At 43.4% G+C, this 19,940-nt stretch overlaps 1 protein-coding gene across 1 annotated transcript in view; it reads right to left on the bottom strand.

Annotated features, from left to right (window-relative positions):
• Positions 1-722: 722 nt before the first annotated feature.
• Positions 723-19,940, bottom strand: part of ptpn21 (protein tyrosine phosphatase non-receptor type 21) — a 30,276-nt gene continuing 11,058 nt past the window's right edge. Inside the window, exons 7-19 of the mRNA XM_064927952.1 lie at positions 18,044-18,131; positions 17,631-17,719; positions 17,006-17,093; positions 16,617-16,696; positions 16,155-16,215; positions 15,852-15,933; positions 14,141-15,651; positions 13,130-13,264; positions 9,866-10,084; positions 5,585-5,713; positions 5,179-5,413; positions 4,806-4,966; positions 723-3,769 (exon numbers count right to left, since the gene is read on the bottom strand). Of these exons, the coding sequence (XP_064784024.1) occupies positions 3,641-3,769; positions 4,806-4,966; positions 5,179-5,413; positions 5,585-5,713; positions 9,866-10,084; positions 13,130-13,264; positions 14,141-15,651; positions 15,852-15,933; positions 16,155-16,215; positions 16,617-16,696; positions 17,006-17,093; positions 17,631-17,719; positions 18,044-18,131 (3,007 nt within the window). The 3' untranslated portion in view covers positions 723-3,640. The remainder of the gene's footprint in view (positions 3,770-4,805; positions 4,967-5,178; positions 5,414-5,584; positions 5,714-9,865; positions 10,085-13,129; positions 13,265-14,140; positions 15,652-15,851; positions 15,934-16,154; positions 16,216-16,616; positions 16,697-17,005; positions 17,094-17,630; positions 17,720-18,043; positions 18,132-19,940) is intronic.

Genomic DNA, 19,940 nt, shown 5'->3' with positions numbered 1-19,940 from the left:
TGACAGCAATTCATAAAAAAAGGATCCCTTTACAGTTCCTTTACAGGTACTGTGGCTATAGGCTAGCAAAAAGATCAGTCCAAAAATGGCACCCTACTCTCTAGTGCACTACTTTTGAAAACAGCCTCTTTGCACCCCTGTCAATGGTAGTGTAGGGAACAGGATGCCATTTGGGAACCAATTCGACCTGATATATAGGATCTTAACTCTGGTCCAGCATGTATTGGTTGTCACTGTGGTTAGGCCTGTTTTAACGACAGGATGTGTCTCTCTCTGTAGCAGAGGTGGGCCAAATGTCTCACTGGGGTGAAAACAAGCACTGTACCCAGGGTAACTGCTGCCAGTGATACTCTGAACCAATCATAGTCTACTAAACACATCTGTAATACAGCCCTGACACATACCTCCTTACACTAATGAGCATGGTACTGAGTTCAACACACCAAGCACTGCTAGGGAACAGGATGACAAAATATGATTAGTGCTTTCCAATGAATGTGTAGGTCTGAATTCTCATGAAATACTTGCTTTTCCTTGCCTCTTTTTGATCATGGCCGTGAACATAGGTGACATTAAAAAGATCTAACCCAATCATGTTCTTTCAATTTTAGCACTCAAAGGAGACAAGGAAAGGAAGCTATTTGTTACTATTGGGATGTTGCCTTCGTGAAGAGGGCCATTGAACATGGTACTATGATGTCAAAAGAAACTGATACAAACAATGCACGAAAAAAACATAGCAATTTAAAGATTGTCATTCACAACACAAATTCCAACAGTGTTGTTTCCTTCATATGTGCAATACATAAAGCCCTTTCAATGCAGATTTCTACACTTAAAAAATATATATGTAGGCACTTTTTTTCCAGATATAAAGAAAGCTCACTGTAAAGGGGTATTTCCTCAACAATAGTTATGGCACTCATTTTAAACACATTTTCTGTGTGTTTAAATTAGTATGGATCAGCAGCGTTCAGTCTCTGAACGGCTAAATATGTAAATCATCCACTACAAACCAAACCTTTCCTCCTCATTTCTCAATCCTTTTTCCATCTTGTACACATGAATCTGACTGAAGTAATCAATCAATGGCCATGTCTCAATACCTACCTCCTTACAAACTGCTTTCTAACCTACAGTGCATTCAGAAAGTATTCAGACCCCCCTTTGTTGCAGCCTTATTCTAAAATTGATTAAATAATTTCTCTCAATCTATACACAATAACCCATAATGACAAAGTGAAAAACATTTTTTTTTAAACAAATACGTAATTTACATAAGTATTCAGACCCTTTGCTATGAGACTCAAAATTAAGCTCAGATGCATTCTGTTTCCATTGTTCATCCTTGAGATGTTTCTACAACTTTGAGTCCACCTGTAGTAAATTCAATTAATTGGCCATGATTTGGAAAGGCACACACCTGTCTATATAAGGTCCCACAGTTGACAGTGCATGTCAGAGCAAAAACCAAGCCATGGTCAAAGAAATTGTCCGTAGTGAGGTGACCAAGAACCCGATGGTCACTCTGCTAAGCTTCTGGCTTCACATCCAAGAAGACTCGAGGATGTAATCGCTGCCAAAGCTGCTTCGACAAAGTACTGAGTAAAGGGTCTGACTAAATAGTTACACTACCGTTCAAAAGCTTGGGGTCACTTAGAAATGTCCTTGTTTTTTAAAGAAAATATTTTTTTTTGTCCATTAAAATAACATCAAATTGATCAGAAATACAGTGTAGTCATTGTTACTACTGTAGCTGGAAATTATTTTAAATGGAATATCTACATCGGCCCATTATCAGCATCCATCACTCCTGTGTTCCAATGGCATGTTGTGTTAGCTAATCCAAGTTTATTATTTTAAAAGGCTAATTGATCATTAGAAGGCCCCTTTGCAATTATGTTAATCAGGAAAACAGTTGTGTTAAAGAAGCAATAAAAAAAAACTAGACTAGTTGTGTATCTGGAGCATCAGCGTTTGTGGGTTCAATTTCAGGCTCAAAATGGCCTGAAAACAAAGTACTTTCTTCTGAAACTCGTCAGTCTATTCTTGTTATGAGAAATGAAGGCTATATTCCATGCGACAAATTGCCAAGAAAATGAAGCGCTCTCACAACGTTGTGTACTACTTCCTTCACAGAACAGATCAAACTGGCTAAAAATCTATTTAATCAATTTTAGAATAAGGCTGTAACGTAACAAAATGTGGAAAAAGTCAAGGGGTCTGAATACTTTGCGACTGCATCTGCATATCCTTTTTCAATTGAAACTGTCTTATCCCAGAGTCCACCAACCATTTAGGCACACATCAGTTAGAATGGAATGTACTTAAGGGTTCATCTGCAGTTACTTACATCCATCATTTTTTTTTACTTACAAATTAATGTGCCCATTGATTCTTGAAGAATATAAAACGTATAAATGCATCATGAGCTAAGTTCAACTGCCGTATCCCATCAGAACTTAAAATATAAGCTGGTTTTACTCCAATGTTTGTAAACAAAGTAAATGTAAAAGCCAATGTAAACAAACACGGTATAGCCTTAAAACATGGTTCAAACTATAATTTTGATATCATGGATGGTCAGTCCTTGCACACATGGCTCCGTCTATGAATTTGAGAGTGGTTACATTTCTCCAGTCCCATTCCTCATCTTTTTACCAAAACAGTGGCGGGGAAATCACTTAGTTATTATATCAACTGCGGATTGCACATTATGTGTGAGCCACATCTGGTATAGTGCTATATGGGAGACAGAATGGGTGTGTGTGTGTGTGTGTGTGTGTGTGGGGGGGGGGGTGCTAATGTAATACCATATATTCCAGTTATGTCCAAATACCTCAATGTGTGTGTTTAACAGTAAAGATTCTTTGGTAGACACCTGAATAACTCAACATGATGTGTGTAGCTATTGAATGACTTTAGCTCTTTGGTTACAAATACCCAGTTTTCCCCAAAGTGAGGTTTGTGGTACCATCGGGGGAACATAAAATTAACCCCACTTATAAATCAATACATGGTCTTAGTGTCAGGCCTATTGCTAAGCCAAATAAGAGCAAAGGAGAAATCCTAAACCACCACAGTAGAGACATGGAAACACATCTACACTCCTTAGATACAAGTGCAGTTCACCAAAGATGCCCTTCATTTAAAAAAGTGGCCATTCTCATCTTCCACGGTCAACAAACAGTAGTCCAACATAATCAAAAGTGTGATTTTAACTTCTTCAGGAATTCTCAATCAAAACATTAGTCAAGTCCTTTATAAAGACCATCATCCAGCACAGCACACAAATCGTCAAAACTAAAAATATGTGATAAACAAATATCTGTAATTAATGATATTGATATACAATAATCAGAGTGCTGGGTTTCATGTCTGGGTTTCAAGTGCTGGGTTTCATGTCAATAATTGTGTAGTGTAAAAATCCTACAGTCAAATCTCATTAATACTGCTCAAGAGGGGGACACGCACAAAGTCATGCGTTCCTTTCATTGTCAGGTTTTATCGCAGTAACGCCTCCATTAACACTTCGAAAAAGGACCATCCACCAGCACCATCATTTTGGAGCTAAGAGCCACAGATGCTTCCTCGTGGCCGACACAAACCTTTGGGGGGGGGGGGCTGCTGAGGCTTACGCTTAGATTAGCCTGGAGTTGCGAAGGAACTGGATAAGGACTTTGTAAATGAAGGTGTATTGTGAGATGGTCTGCACCATCATCATGCGTTGCTGCCGGAGCATGTTCAGGACGGTCGGGACGTCCAGCATCTGGAGGAAAGAGGGAGAAACAGGACACAGACACTTTAAAAAAGGAGTATGTTATTGGATTTGTTCAGGGGCCTCTTGAGCTAAACCAGGGATGGGGAACTTTGATGGGGGTGGGAACCACAAAAAAAAAAAAAAAAAAAAAAAAAATCGAAACTCATGAGGTGCCGCAGTTGAGCCCCATTGCGAGCAAAACATTTTATTGGCCCTCCTCTTGACAGTGGAGAGAAATGTTTTACATTTTAATTTTGTACAATTCTATTTTGCCATGGGTTGTAGAGAACATGTACTAGTTTTAAGGCAAGTTCGCAGCAATTCTATACATTTTGCCATGAGGGGAGTGAGATTTAGCAAATTTATAGCTAACAATGCAATTCTACTCATTTTTCCATGGGGCGGAGAGGAAAATTAGCTTTTTTACAGCTAATTTCCTGTAATTCTATCAATTTTGCCATAGGGTGTAGAGAAATGTTTACAGTTTTTAATAGATCTAATTGAGACTAACAAAATCAATGGGTGCCCCCGGACGGTAATTTGACCGTGATAAAACGTTTAGATAGCTGGCCCTAAACTAACTTAGCAATAAAAAAATTCTTAGCCGACATGGGCTAATTGACTATCACGGACTGCTGACATAAGAGAAAAACTGCTGATGCACAACCAAATTTCGAAATTGCACTTTGTGTATTTTACTAGTCTAACTTGCAACAGTAAGTTAATGAAATCAAATTATTATTTTTTTTTTTGGGGGGGGGATTGATCCAAGGGCCTTAAAAAGGGGGTCCCTTGAGCCGGCAGTTGCCCATCCCTGATCTAAACTGACCAATGCCTGCATTACTGATGGAATAGACGAGGGTTCAAGCCTGGCGACATGATTCACACTAACATAAAACAAAGAGAAGCATGAACCCTTACAGAATATTTTAGAAGTTCTACATAGCTCAACAATGTAATGGCAATTGGCAGATCCCACTATATAGCCCAGTAGACCATTACTGTAATGGTAATATACATAGACGTGCGCTTGTTTTTTTTTTACCTCGTTGTGTTCCAGACAGGCGATCATAATCTCAGTGAGTATGACCACCCCGGTGCGGCCCACTCCAGCACTACAGTGGACCAGCACGGGTAGGTTGGTGTTCTTTGGGTCGCTGGTGCTGTTGGTGTGTCTCCTCACTGACTGGATCTCCTCCAGGTACGCTGGGTAAAAAAAATAATAGATAAATGATTAATTATATTAACCAAACTCTTAATGAAAAAATAGGATTTTCAACAAAGTGCCAATTAATCACCCCTTCAAATTAGACTGGAACTGCCTTCTTGACCTTTCCCTTGGAATATAGATTGACAATCTTAAAGCGAATTCCTGGTTTGAATACACATTACATCTAGATTTCAACTGATCCACTCACAGAGGAAGCCTTTGAAGTCCTCGGGGCAGCCGTGGTCGGGCCAGTCTGTGTACTGCAGGTGCCATACGGTGCGCTCATGGCCCGTCAGCAGGTGTTTGATCTTCAGGCCCGTGGTGGCATAGCAGCCCGAGTCCGTTCTGAAGCGCGTAGTGATCTTAAAGCGTCCGTATGTCACCGTGTTGTGGCGAGAGCCCAGCCGTGGCCAGTAGCGGAAACTCTTTTCCCTGCCACCCTCCTGCAAAGGGGGTTAGAGGAAAAGGTTAAAGGTTAGCCAGAAGGATTGAGCTGAGAAACCTGCTACAGAAAGGTCAAAGGGTCATGTTACTGCTAGATCTGAGGACATTCAATAACAACTTACACTACTGGCAGACACAAAGATCAGTTTAACAAACACACACACACACACCTCTTCAGCTGTAACCATGGCGATGATGGCCACACCCTGCTCCCACACCATTTGCCAGAAGTCCAGACAAGTGTTCGAAAGAGGGCCCTGGGAGGCGATGTAGCTCCACTCGTCTCCACCCACCGTAATCTAGGAAAAGCCAGAGGAGAGATATGGTTAGTGACCCCATCTAAAGCCATAGCAGGTATGCATGCATGCTGCTCATTACCCTACCCAGCCCTGGGGAAGGAATGATTATCAAGGAGACAATGTCTGCACAGATGCCTGAGCAATCAGCAGTAATCTGGAATGAAGAGCATTTATATGAATGTTGTTTTTTAGGATGTGACAGTCAACAGTTGGAGGTAGTAATTTAACATCCAGCACTTATTACTGTGCTGAGGACTACTTCTGTCTGTAATAAAGCCCTTCTGTGGGGAAAAACTTATTCTGATTGGCTGGCTCCCCAGTGGGTGGTTCTGGCTGCCAAGTGGGTGGGTCTCTGCCCTCCCAGGCCCACCCAAGACTGCACCCCTGCCCAGACATGTAAAATCCATAGATTAGGGCCTCATTCATTTATTTCAATTGGCTGATTTCCTTATATGAAATATAACTGTCTTTGAAGTTGTTGCACATTGCATTTATATTTTTGTTCAGTATATTTTGGCACCTGATGTGTCAATCCTACACCACATAACCTTCTTGTTGTTCCCATGCACCATCAGTAAGTTAACATACAAGACCCTGAAAATACATTACATTCTGACTAAGTATGATTGATTACATCTGAAAATATTGACTTAAATTACTGGGTGCAGTAATGCTATTCAACACTGTGTTCTGTGCTGCCATAAGAGTAAAAAAATTAGGGCAAAAGGATAAAATAGACTTTTCTTTAAAGATCAATATTTTGGCTACAAGGTCCTTTTCAAATGAAGTGCCAATGGTACAATGCACGGTTGAAAACAGTTGATTAAGGTGCTTGATTAAGGGGCTATATCCTTTGGTTGGACTCAAGTCAGCATGAAATAAAATATCACTTCTGGATTCATTAAGTTTTTGTTGTCAAACTTTGTTTCTAAAACTACAGGGTGGGAGATGCAACATGGCCTTGAGAACAGCAGGAACTGTGTTGTCATCTCCTCTCTTGCAGGTAGCCTATGGTCTCATTCTTAGCTTTGCAGTAGCCCTTATTGAATAACAACAATTATAAACTGGGTAGTTCGAGCCCTGAATACTGATTGGCTGACATCCGTGGTATGCCCTGGATTTGACAAAACATGTCTTTTTACTGCTCTAATTACATTGGTAACCAGTTTATAATAGCAATAAGGCACCTAGGGGGTTTGTGGTATATGGCCAATATACCACGGCTAAAGGCTGTATCCAGACACTCCGCTTTACATCGTTCCTAAGAACAGGCCTTAGCTGTGGTATAGTGGCCATTACACCACACCCCCTCATGTATTATTGCTTTAGTAGCTTGTTATTCAACCTATTCTACAGACATTAAAACGGCATAAAATAAAGATTACTCTGAATCTTCTTCTGGTCTGTTGTAATTCAGTGACATTGTCTGTTAAACTGATTGGTCATTTTAGTAGTCATCTTTCATACCTCACATAGTGATGCTTATCTGTGGTTGTCATTCACACTCAGCAACTACTAATAAATGTGTGGATAAAAAAGCCAAATGTCAGTATGAGCCAATAGGTCTTACAATACTAAATTCAATGTTGTTATAATCTGTGTGTGTGTGTTGCAGTGATATACAAGGTCAGAGCGACTGGAGTGTGATAATCATTAGAGCATACGGTATGCGCCTTGAAGGGCTCAACAGGGGACCTGTCTTGCACGTACACATACAGTGCATTCGTAAAGTATTCAGACCCCTTGACTTTTTCCACGTTGTTACGTTACAGCCTTATTCTAAAATGGATTAAATATAAACATTTCCTCCACACAACACCCCACAATGACAAAGCAAAGAACAGGTTTAGATTTTTTTGCAAATTTATAAAAAATAAAAACAGAAATACCTTTTTAAATAAGTATTCAGACCCTTTGCTATGAGACTCGAAATTGAGCTCAGGTAAATCAGGTTTCCATTGATCATCCTTGAGATGTTTCTACAACTTGATTGGAGTCGACCTGAGGTAAATGTAATTAATTGGACATGATTTGTAAAGACACACACCTGTCTATATAAGGTCCCACAGTTGACAGTGCAGCTCAGAGCAAAAACCAAGCCATGAGATTGAAGGAATTGTCCGTAGAGCTCCGACACAGGATTGTGTCGAGGCACAGATCTGGGGAAGGGTAACAACACATTTCAGCAGCATTAAAGGTCCCCAAGAACACAGTGGCCTCCATCATTCTTAAACGGAATAAGGTTGGAACCACCAAGAATCTTCCTAGAGCTGGCCGCCCGGCCAAACTGAACAATCGGGAGAGAAGGGCCTTGGTCAGGGAGGTGACCAAGAACCCGATGGTCACTGACAGAGCTCCAGAGTTATTCTATGGAGCTGGGAGAACCTTCCAGAAGGACAACAATCTCTCCAGCACTCCACCAATCAGGCCTTTATGGTAGAGTGGCCAGATGGAAGCCACTCCTCAGTAAAAAGGCACGTAAAGGACTCTCAGACCATGAGAAAGATTATCTGTCTGATGAAACCAAGATTGAACTCTTTGGCCTGAATGCCAAGCGTCACGTCTGGAGGAAGCATGTTGGTGGCAGCATCATGCTGTGGGGATGTTTTTCAGTAAAACCTGCTCAGGACCTCAGACTGGGGGGGGGAGAAGAGGTTCACTTTCCAATAGGACAACGACCTTAAGCACACAGCCAAGACAATGCAGGAGTGGCTTTGGGACAATTCTCTGAATGTCCTTGATTGGCCCAGCTGAGCCCAGACTTGAACCCAATCTAAAATCTCTGGAGAGACCTGTAGCAATGCTCCCCATCCAACCTGAAAAAAGAGACAGAGGATCTGCAGAGAAAAATGTGAGAAACTCCCCAAATACAGGTGTGCCAAGCTTATACAGTCACACCCAAGAGGACTCGAGGCTGTAATCGCTGCCAAAGGTGCTTCAACAAAGTACTGAGTAAAGGGTCTGAATACTTTTTTAAATGTTTATTATTTACATCTGCAAATGCCTAACCTAAACCCATTTTTGTGTCATCATTAGGGGGTATTATGTGTAGATTGATGAGGGACAAAAACACAATTGAATCCATTTTAGAATAAGGCTGTAAAGTAACAAAATTTGGAAAAAGGGGTCTGAAAACTTTCCGAATGCACTTTATCCAAATGGTCTTAAGGTCACCAGAGTATTCTGGTTTAATAGATTGGAGGGTTTGCGCAAAGACTCAGCATATGCAGGTCACGTGGAGAACTGTAGGGATAACAAAAGTGACTGCACCCTGATAATCCCAGAGCCGAGAGAAAAAGTAGTGTCCATCACAGACCTGCAGGGGAAGGTGACTGCTGCCACAGAGGGAGGGAAGGTGACACTGACCTGTAGCAGCACTGACTGACATTACCACCTACACCTGATACAAGAATGTACAACCTCTGGATCAAGCCACACTCTACAGACAGTTACTGCTGTGCTATAAAATGCCACAGAGATCTCCACTCTCCTGAAGTGGCTGCAATGGGTTTTCTTTGTCAGAGCGTTTTTCATTCACTTCTGCTGGGGAGCGGAGCTCCTGCCAAAGTGAACAAGAGTCAGATAGTGACACTGACCTGTAGCACCACCTACACTCTGACTGACATTACCAACGCCACCTACACCTGGTACAAGAATGGATAATAAGAAGAGAATTACCCCAGAGCCAGGACTGAAGGGCTATGGCACAAAACCAATCGTAGGCCTCACACCTCTACTTTCATATTGACCTATGTGGGATGTTTTCTACTTTCAACTTTAGCCTAAGTTCATCTTTTTCTTTCTGGATGTTAATATAAAAATAAACTCTATATTGATTCATTTATTACAGTAATGGGATAATGCTTTCAAAGTTCAAGATTATGCTTCTGTTCTTTCTCCATGGGATTCACTATTTCCAGATTTATCACTGGGTAATGTACTCTACATGGAAAATATTGAAGACATATTAAAAAGCTATTTTGGCTTTTCGACCAAGTTGCTCTTAACTTATATGGTTTAGGTTTGTGCGTTCACATTTGTTTTTATGAGACACAGTTTATATTACATTGCGATAAAGGTCAAAATCCTGTTTGAAATAAAAAATTTAGAGAATATATTTAAGCATATGGTGTATGTAGTCTGTAACATTACCCTGATGTGCGAGGCGTTGATGTAGCCTGTGTTGTTCTCCTTGGTGGGCACCAGCTCCACACGCGTGTCGTCGTAAGGCAGCACATCCTGGAAGCGATTCCTCTCGCCGCTCTCTGGCAGCTGGGCGATGCTGCAGTCGCCTGTCGGACGCCGCTTGGCCACCTGCTCGTACTCTGTGAACACCATGCCCTGCTCCATGCGCTGCTCCAGCACCTTACACTGAGAGAAACAGAGTAAGACACATTGGATTGATCAGCTTCTAGACATGAAATGGGTATAGAGTTGAAAAGCTATAGCTTTGTGTGTGCAATAAGAAAGTACATTTTCCTGATGGTTAGAAACATGTAGTAGCAGTATATGTTGTGCATAAGAAGGAAACATATCAGCCATTGGTGAAATGTGATTAAGCCCTACAGTACATATTACTTAAGATACACTAACACGTGCAGGAGTTTCTACTAAAACAGATAAACATCAGCATTTACTTGGTAGACCTGCTCTATTTATTTACGTCACCAGTATCACTCAACGCCTTTGTTCTGTTTAAACTCCGGTACTGTTTGGATCTCCATAAATAAAGTCTTATACAACGCATGATGTAAAACACAACCCTTTGTTCTGTTTAAACTACGGTACTGTTTGGATCTCCATAAATAAAGTCTTATACAACGCATGATGTAAAACACAACCCTTTGTTCTGTTTAAACTACGGTACTGTTTGGATCTCCATAAATAAAGTCTTATACAACGCATGATGTAAAACACAACCCTTTGAATACAGGTGACATGGATTTACAATAGATGTTAGAAAACTCCCAACAGCAATTCTTTTAGACAACATTTACTCTGCCTGCTTGATCACCTGGTAATCAAAACCACTTACACATCCCAAGTAAACTATGCAAATGTAGGGCAGTGAGGAGCCATGTCTGTTTCTTTAAGGGCTGGGTTTTATTTCTAATGTTCCCACCTACAAGCATGGCATTGTTATTTAAATCAGAAACACCTGCAAAGTTCAGAGTCGCGACTGAGCCAAATAGCTTTTCTTCTTAGCCTACACTGAGCTATAGGGGGTGAAAACTTGTTATCCATTGGATAATAAGTCAATTTCACTTATTTCTGCATTAGTCTGTATTAAATATTAATATACACACAGAGTACAAAACATTAGGAACACCGGCTCTTTCCACAACAGACTGCCCAGGTGAAAGCTATGATCCCTTATTGATGTCATCTGTTAAATGCACTTCAATCAGTGTAGATGAAAGGGAGGACAGGCTAAAGAACGATAAGCCTAAAGAACGATAAGCCTCGAGACAATTGAGATACGGATTGTGTATGCGAGCCCTTCAGTGTGTGAATGGGCAAGACAAAATATTTAAGTGCCTTTGGTATGGTAGTAGGTGTCAAGAACTGCAATGCTTTCAACACCATGCCCCAACAAATTAAGTCTGTTCTGAGGGCAAATGAAGGTGTTCCTAATGTTTTGTACTCATGACAGTGCGGCTTGGTTGGGTTGTGTTTCGGAGGACGCATGGCTTTCGACCTTCGTCTCTCCCGAGCCCGTACGGGAGTTGTAGCGATGAGACAAGATAGTAACTACTAACAATTGGATACCACGAAAATGGGGAGAAGGGGGTACATTTTATTTAAAAAAATAAAATAAAAAAATTGCAAGCTGAGATCTACTGGTCTGATTTTTTTAAAGCCTATGCAAGATTCACCTATTAAAAACAATACCGTAGCAATGAGGTTTTTGCAGTAGGCTATAGGCCCAATATATCATCAATGCATTTTGGCTATGCTTGTTGTTCGGACCATTTTCGGTTTTTGTATTACTTGAGGCACAGCTGAGTGAGCATACATTTAAATAATTAGCTTTTTATTTTACTGGGCTGATGGTCCCTGCATCTGATGGTCAGTGTCAGCGGAAGGGGAGAGAGTAGCAGACTGAGGGTCCGCCTCTCACCGTCCGTCCTTTCCTCTACTGACACTGACCAAAAAAGGACACCGTCTTCCAGCTGATAGTGAAACTCGAGTCACACCGCATTATTTCTGCCTCATGCACAAATTCATGTTGCTACTCCTATGAACAGTGAAAGTGAAATATTTCTAGATATTAAAAAGATAATAACAAACTTATCAATACACTTTCCTACTCATTCATTACAGCTGCAGTGCTGGTTGTAGCGCCAATGGAAGTAGGAAGAACACACATTTTATGGCTTATAAAAGTGTTGAATTAAGTGTTGACAGTGCTGAGTAAGAACTTAAACGTGAAATCACTCATAGAAACAACAGCTCTTTGCTTTATTCGTTGACAGTTTCACTCTAGTTGACTATGCCTTAACTTTCGTTTACACCTCCTATGTTACTGCAGACATTGTAATCTGAGCCATCCGATTGGCCAGTTGTAGGCCTATTGTGCACTTGATTTGCTCTCCAGGCCCTCTGGGAAGGTAGAGGTTGTACTTTCAGACACATGAAATGGGAACACTTAGCCTACCCGGCGCGTCTGGCAGCTGAATCAGGTGCACCTACCGCAAAACAAATAAATAAAAACACGAATGCAAGGCTTTATCGTTGAGTGTTTACGGAAATGTTTGGCGATCGACTAGGATTGCCTAGGAGATCGACCTTTCGATCGTGATCGACCGGTTGGTGACCACTGCTGTAGCCTATCATTTCACTTCCCCTGTGAGGACCATAAGCACGGGCTGACTGGCTTTGCTGTACTGCAGCCGAAGGAAGCCTGCCAGCAGCCTACCTACCAAAAGGCTGCACTGTGCCCATTACAATGTAGAAAAATGCATGGCTTATTGAAGATGAAAAACTTGAGATAACAATAGACGGCAAAGTCAAAGATACTGATTTCCATCTGTGGAAAAGTTTTCCCAAAATGCTTATGACAAATCCAGCACCAGAACCAGCCAATGCAGCTAGCTAATCTTTTGAATATTGTGTATCAAAAAAACTAAAACGGCAACAGATAACATTAGCTAGCTAGATAAGGTTAGCATACTAGCTAGCTACACTGACAGCTGTCAGTTCCCCATTTGTTGATCTTTCTCCACTCAATGTGGAATTCACCACAATGTCCAATCCTACCCCCAATTCGTAAATATGTATAAGTAGCCTGTGTCATTCTTCTGAGGTGGAAACGTAACTATTTTGCTCTAGTGCAGGAATTACTCTGAATTAGGGGACGCATTGCTCCCTGGTGGGCACCTTTAAACTAGAGCATTGCCCACTGCCAGTGCCTACCCTCTCGTCGTTGGAGGCCTTCTCAGGTTGGTCCTTGCCTCCCTCGTGCATGGGCAGCCTGGACAGGGTCAGGCCGTTGAGGGCCGCCACCTTCAGGGGACCCATCTTCTTCAGCTCAGCCCGCTTCTTCATGCCCTGTTGTGACGGAGGACAGAGAGAGAGGTAGAGGGGAGAGAGAAAGAGTGAGTATGGCTGAGGTTGACCGAATGTCTAACGAAGTTAGGGGAGGGGCAGTTATGGCTCAGCCTAGTTTGGTGCCGTATTTTCCCATGGAATGCGACCGAACCAGCTACTGAGGTCGCCTTGCAACATTCCTTTCAGTTACAGGTGCACAAGGTGTCATTGTGAATCGGTCTCCCAACCACCATGAAACTACACAAAATACCCATGCATTGGTGGTTCAGTGAGTTTAGGAGTGATTGTGATGTCACAGGTTTAGTCACCTGACCAACAGATAGAGTTTGTTTTTTAAATGTATTTAACTAGGCAAGTCAGTTAAGAACAAATTATTATTTACAATGACTGTCTACTCCAGCCAAACCCTAATCTGGACGACGCTGGGCCAATTGTGCATCGCCCTACGGCAGTCCCAATCACAGCCGGTTGTGATACAGCCTGGAATCAAACCAAGGTCTGTAGTGACACCTCTAGCACTGAGATGCAGTGCCTTAGACCACTGCGCCACTCGGGAGGTTGAAATGAACATGGCCAACTTCTGGCCTTTGGTATATTCCACTATTGTGTTGTGTGACAGTCCGTGATGGGAATGTGAGACATTTTAGCTAAGAGGAAAAATGTATCTTAATTAACTGACAGAAATTAAAAATAGTCTCCAAGACAATGAGATTGGGCTGTTCCTTGAACAATGAAAGACACACTGACACGTCTAGTCAAACTTAGTAGTCAAATTTGCTTTTAAAAAACAATTCTAAATACACAGGCATGTTTGGGCAGCGAGTAAGGCAGTGGAGACTGGGGCTACTATGGCAGAGGAGAGGGTGCATGACTCACGGCAGGAGGCAGGCCATCAATGGGTTTCTTCCCAGCAGGAACGTCTGACACAGGCCTCTTCTTGATGAAATCCTTCTTGGTCTTCGGTTTGTTCTGCCCACTGATGTCACTATCCGACATCGAGGGCACCATCCTGCCAGTCTGTCCGCCCTCAAACAGGTACAGTGACTCTGCCTCCTGGATCAGTGGGTGCACCTGATAGGCCGGGAGACCAGACAGGACAGGGTCAAGGAAGGATCCAATGGGATATGCGGGCGGGGGCTCCAGGGGAATCTGTCCCAGATTGGTTAGAAGCTGCTGCGGGTCAGGCCCGGACAATAGTGCATCGTGGGATTGGGGTGTGTGGCGTCCGCTCTCATCCTCGAACTCCTCTTCCTCGCTGCTGTGCACCAGCATGGTGGCGTCTGACAGGGACTTCTTGTGGCCGTAGCGAACGTCCTCTTTCCCCTCCCCCCCGTCCTCTGACTTGGTCCGCTCCAGGAACACGTTGAGCTGGGAGCCTGAGGAGCCATGAGGGACCAGATGGGGGCTGTCTGCGGCTGAGGCAGATACAGTCCTTTCCTTGACCCTCATACCCTCCAGGCTGTAAGCCAGGCCAGCAATCTCGATGGAGTTGCGTTTGTGTGCGTTGTGTTGGTGGGGGTGGTGTTGTGGGGGTCCAGCCAGGAACAGGGGCTCAGATACCTCCTGCAGGGAGTGGGCTACAGGCAAACTGTCCTCCTGGAAGGTCTGGACCGAGTGGTGCACGCGCCGCGTAATGATCAGGTCCGGGTTGCTGCTGCTCACATACAGGTGGCGAGACAGGTCCGGCGTGCTGTTGGCGGGCCGTGGGTGGGCGCCGTATGGGTAGGGGGGTGGAGGGCGGTACACTTGGGTCCTCATGATATTGGCTGCAGGATACTCCTGCGCCTGCTGCAGCTGGACGTTTGTCAGCTCGGGCACACTAACCGCCCCCACCACAGGCCTCCTCTCCGTGGGGTAGGGGTACGGCGAGGGGCTGTGGAAGCTGGAGTTGAGGTGGAAAGGGTAGTGGTGGTGCGCTCCTCCTCCACCATGCTCTCCTCTGATCTCCGGCTGGCTGTAGACCAGGGGGTCCGGCCTGCTGTAGGCATACGAGTTCCCAATGTTCAGGTTCCTCATGGAGTGGCTCTGGCGGTGCTCGTGGCCATGCACCATCCCTCCTCCACCTCCCCGGTTCTTCTGCCTCATGACCGTCTCGTAGTCCGGGGTGGCACGGTAAGAGGGGGGGATGAGTGCGCTGTGGCGGTGTGAGGGCACGTAGTCGGGGCGGGTGATGTCACTTCCTGTGATGGAGGGGTTGGAAGACATGGGCGAGGGCTGCATGTAGTGCTGGGGGTTGGTGAGGGAGCTGGTGCTGTGGGCGCTGTACACGCTGCCGTTACGCAGCCGCCCGTTCCCACCGCCGCTGTTGCCGTACTCGAGTGGTGAGCGGTCCAGGCTGGTCTGAGAGTGGTAGTAGTAGCCGTGCTGACTGTTCATGTACAGGTTGTCTGAGAGAAAGGACAAAGACAAGGTATTTGAGAACAACAGGCATAGGAAGAACAGACCCTTTAATCTAAGCATTGTTGCATGACTAAGCAGTGAGCGGACATTCACCTTCCTCTCTTTGGTCATTAGGGCTCAGATAGGTGCATGATGGTGGTTGAAACACCAGTGATCCTGGTAAGGGCAGGCCTAACTCTATAAGTACCTTGTGAGGATGTGTAAGGCTCAGTGAAGTGACCATTGTAGTGCATCTGTGGCGGGGGCAACATGTAGGGCGGGGGCTTTGGCTGCATAGAGAGAGAGAGAGAGAGACCAACCAACAACACAATTTAGTTACTGCACACTTGATCTTCACGCAGCGCAACAACATGGAACATGGAATTCCACACAAATCTAATAGTCTGCTGAAGCACTGGCCAGAGTCTGAGGTTTGTCATGTTCTGCGCTCCACCGGCCATAGCTTAGAGGGAAAGTGTGTGTGTGTGTGTGCAGTTCACTGGCAGCATACCAGAGACATCCTGGTGGAGGACCGGCGTCTCACTGGGTTCACAGCGGTTGGCTGGGTTTGGCTGAGAACAGGAACACAAAAACAAAACACAGGTAGTAAAAACAAAAAGGCTCTCTTTCAAGTTGAAAGAGACTCGGGGGGGGGGGGGGGGTAGTTTTAAGGAGGCTGAATAGCTCAGATCACCTCTTCTCTGTTAAATTAAATCTCCCTTTATCGCAGTGAAAGATATAAACAATATCCAGAAGAGAACTCATTTTCTTAAGATTGGACAGCATTGCTCACCCCTTGTTAGAAGGCAGAAAAGGAAAGCGAGGAAAGGAAAGAGTGAGAATGGACTTCTGGGAGCCCTCAGAAGGCGAAGGGGGGTCAGACTCCTCTCTGGAGAGAGGAGGAGAGGGGACAGGAATGAGGAGAGAACACACACACAGGAACAGGGCTAGATTCCTTAAGAGAGACACTTACAGGCTGCTCTTGTTAATCTTATAAAACTTGTGCCTGGCCAGACACATCCGGCACACATATTTGGAGGTTTCCAGGTCTTCCTGTAGAGGGAAAAGTAAACATCCACAGTGTTAGACATTCAGTACACTGGTGGTGGTGTTCTATTCATTCACCTACTCAAATAGAACTGCATGGGGCTTTAGCCAGCGGTTGTTGACTCTATACGCATGTGGCATAGTTACCGCGATACAAGTACACATACACAAGATCACATGTTTATCTAGAAAAGGTCAATACACATTCACACAGCATGCACTGTGAGAGCATAGAACGCCAGTGCATGTGTGGGACAATGTGTATAATGGGAAGAGGATAATTGCGGTGCGTGGTGGTGGTGGTTTGAGACTCACGGTCTGGAACTGCACGCTCTCCTCTTTGTTGGTCAGCTCCAGGGCAAAGAAGGACTTATTGTGAGTCATGTTGTTAATTTCATTCCACCTACACAGTACATTAAAACACGGGAGCATGAGGCAGTGTCAGTGGTCACAAAACCTCAGTTTCTGCAGCCTGCTGTGGGAGGGGAGTGACGTTAACAGAAACCATATCTGAGTCAATAGTTAGAGAAGTGTTTACATTCTACACTCTCAGTAGCATTTGGACTGGGATATTCTACACAAAATGAGACTTCCCTCGGGGTAAAATTGAAGTCATGTGACCTGATCAGAGGCCTAGAGTTTCTCCTTGCCAGGTCACATGGTCAGAAAAAAAAATCCCTGACCCCAACTATAGAACATACCATCTGATCCAAAATAGCCAGAGACGACCATGCCATCTAAGAATAGTAGCTAGCTGCGGACTGAACCAGACTCAATATGCTGAGTCATTGGATCTAACACAATTACTGCTTCATGTACACAAATTGCAGACAGGATTTTATTCAGACAGCTCATATTTCGAAGTAGAACATATTGCAGGCCTGGGGAAATACTGTAAAAAAACACATATAAAAATAAACTCAATTCTTTCCTGTCTTACTTGAATACAAGGGGTGGCCTGCCGTTTTTGTGCTTGACAAAAATGCCGTCCAGACAGGCCCCAAGGAGGATATCAGTGCCTTGGCTGTCCTGTGGGGGATGGGAAGAGAGAAGAGGATTAAATGGAAGAACTATAGCTAATGAAAAATGTGGACCTCACTGGGCTTTTTTGTCCTCTGTGCTGGGGGCGGGGGTCTATATTTATACTTCTATGAATATATTCCAGAAGATCAGCACCTGCATCTGCTGAATTTTGAACTGAAAAACCATCTGTCCCTTGATTCATGTCATCACACATACATCATGTTGAACAATAGAGGTATTGATAGAAAGTCAATAGGACTGGATAGCAATGTAGTAGTGCAGTAAGGCTTTGGTGGAGCAGGTACTGTAGGTTGGTGTAGCTGTGTTCACCTTGGCTGGGGTACTCTCCTGGCCATAGCCCTCCATCTTCTCCACCTCCTGCATGTACAACATCTCAGCCTCTGGGGCAGGCAACCCCCTGAGAGAAACACACACAGCAATATAAGTTAACAAACAATACACATGTCCAAAGCAGACAGACACAAATGGAGACACCAACATCCATTAACCAGCACAGACAGAGTACACAGACAAACCCACACATACTTAGGTCACATTCCGAAACAAGATTCATGACATGACACCCAGGGCTCCAGACTAACATTTTCCCCTGTTGGCACTGGTGCCACTAACTCTTTCAGTTGGTGGCACCAACCCATGATTTCACTCCGTGACACAATAGAAGAAATAAGGAATCCTCTTATTAAGTCATTCAAAGTGCTTTATTAAAAAGGTGTACTAGACTACTGTTTGAGATTTTATTCAAGAAATAATTTGTTTCATCTAACATGTCTATGCAGGAGTAATGCATGATTCCAGCTAATTTTGGGATGATAATTATGTTATCGTTATATTACTGTTAAAATAGGGCCCCATCATTTTGAGCGTTTCAGCATCGTAGCTGGTGAAACCCTATTGTATTTATTGTATTTCTGCCGATTGGTGATAAAAATGCATATTCTTGTGAGATGGTAAGGCCGAGGTCAGGAGATTGCAACTTTGCATGATGGTAAAGGAGCAAGGGCCACACTATCATGCAATGCCATATGGCCACATGGTGGCACTAACAAGTGATTGAATATGCAAAATTTTAAAATCGCACACCCCTCATCCTGTTTGAGCTAGAGTCCTGACATTCCGTAGATAGGTCCCTCTCCACACAAGGAACAAGTGTGCTTCAAGGACCCATAAGGTCCACCATGATGGATTTTCTGCCATTTAGAATTGTGAGAAAAACAGTTAACTTAAAACACTACTTATCTGGCACCAAATGACTGATCTGCACAAAACATGGCATCAATGGAGCAAGCAAGCTGTCACAAATTAGTTTTTTTTCCAGGATAGCGTCTCAAGCATTGGCTACTGACCAATAAAGAAATCACGTGGGCGTGGTCTGGCAAAAATGCATTTAACTCCGACACAGATATTCACATTGTAACTAAATTTGGTACACATCAAACACTGTCAAGACTCAACATATCTAAGCACATTCAGCTCAACCACACAGTAGCGCTATATTGGGCACGTTTATAAATCGCTTGATCGGATTGACTCAGAGTGATGCAATTTGGCACAAATGCTCAGGGATATGAGCCTGGTTAACCTGTTAAGTATGGTTCAGTTTGGCTCCATGGTGGTGCTGTTGAAAAAAAATATATAATAATTCATGCACACTCATTGGCTAATAGCAAACATATGGTTTGAGCAAAAGTCTTGAAAAATCGATCGGACCAGTGGTGCTTTAGAATAAATACATTTGAAAGTTGTAAACATCCTTCAAAATACATCAAACGGATATTACACTGCATGATCAGTTTAAATTTTGAGTTCTGATATTTGGCAAGTGTGGTAAACAGTACAGAAGTAATTCATCTTAGGGCAATGTGCCCAATTACTCCTGATGGTGACACAGTGGGCCAATTACTGAACCCTGTCTTTTGTTCAATAAAGATACATTTGTCTACATCTACTAACTTTTGGGGGGCTTATTGACTAACTGAATGTGGAAACTACAAACACATTAGTTAGATCGCTAACTCTAAACATAATAGCCACTGATGTAAGCCACGTATTAATCTAAAAGCTTTTTTTTATGTAAAACAAAACATTACTGTGGTAGCCTTCTACTCAATGGAGTCCCATGAACTTACAATGGACAATGCACATGTCTTGTGCTGCATATCTCAAAGCCATATCAAATATTTTGGTTGTAAAATAGTTTCTATAG

The sequence above is a fragment of the Oncorhynchus masou genome, chromosome 21, assembly GCF_036934945.1.
Source record: "Oncorhynchus masou masou isolate Uvic2021 chromosome 21, UVic_Omas_1.1, whole genome shotgun sequence".
In the NCBI taxonomy this organism is placed as follows: Eukaryota; Metazoa; Chordata; class Actinopteri; order Salmoniformes; family Salmonidae; genus Oncorhynchus; species Oncorhynchus masou.
Note: the sequence above shows the minus strand (reverse complement) of the source record. Positions and strands in the feature narration are given on the sequence as shown.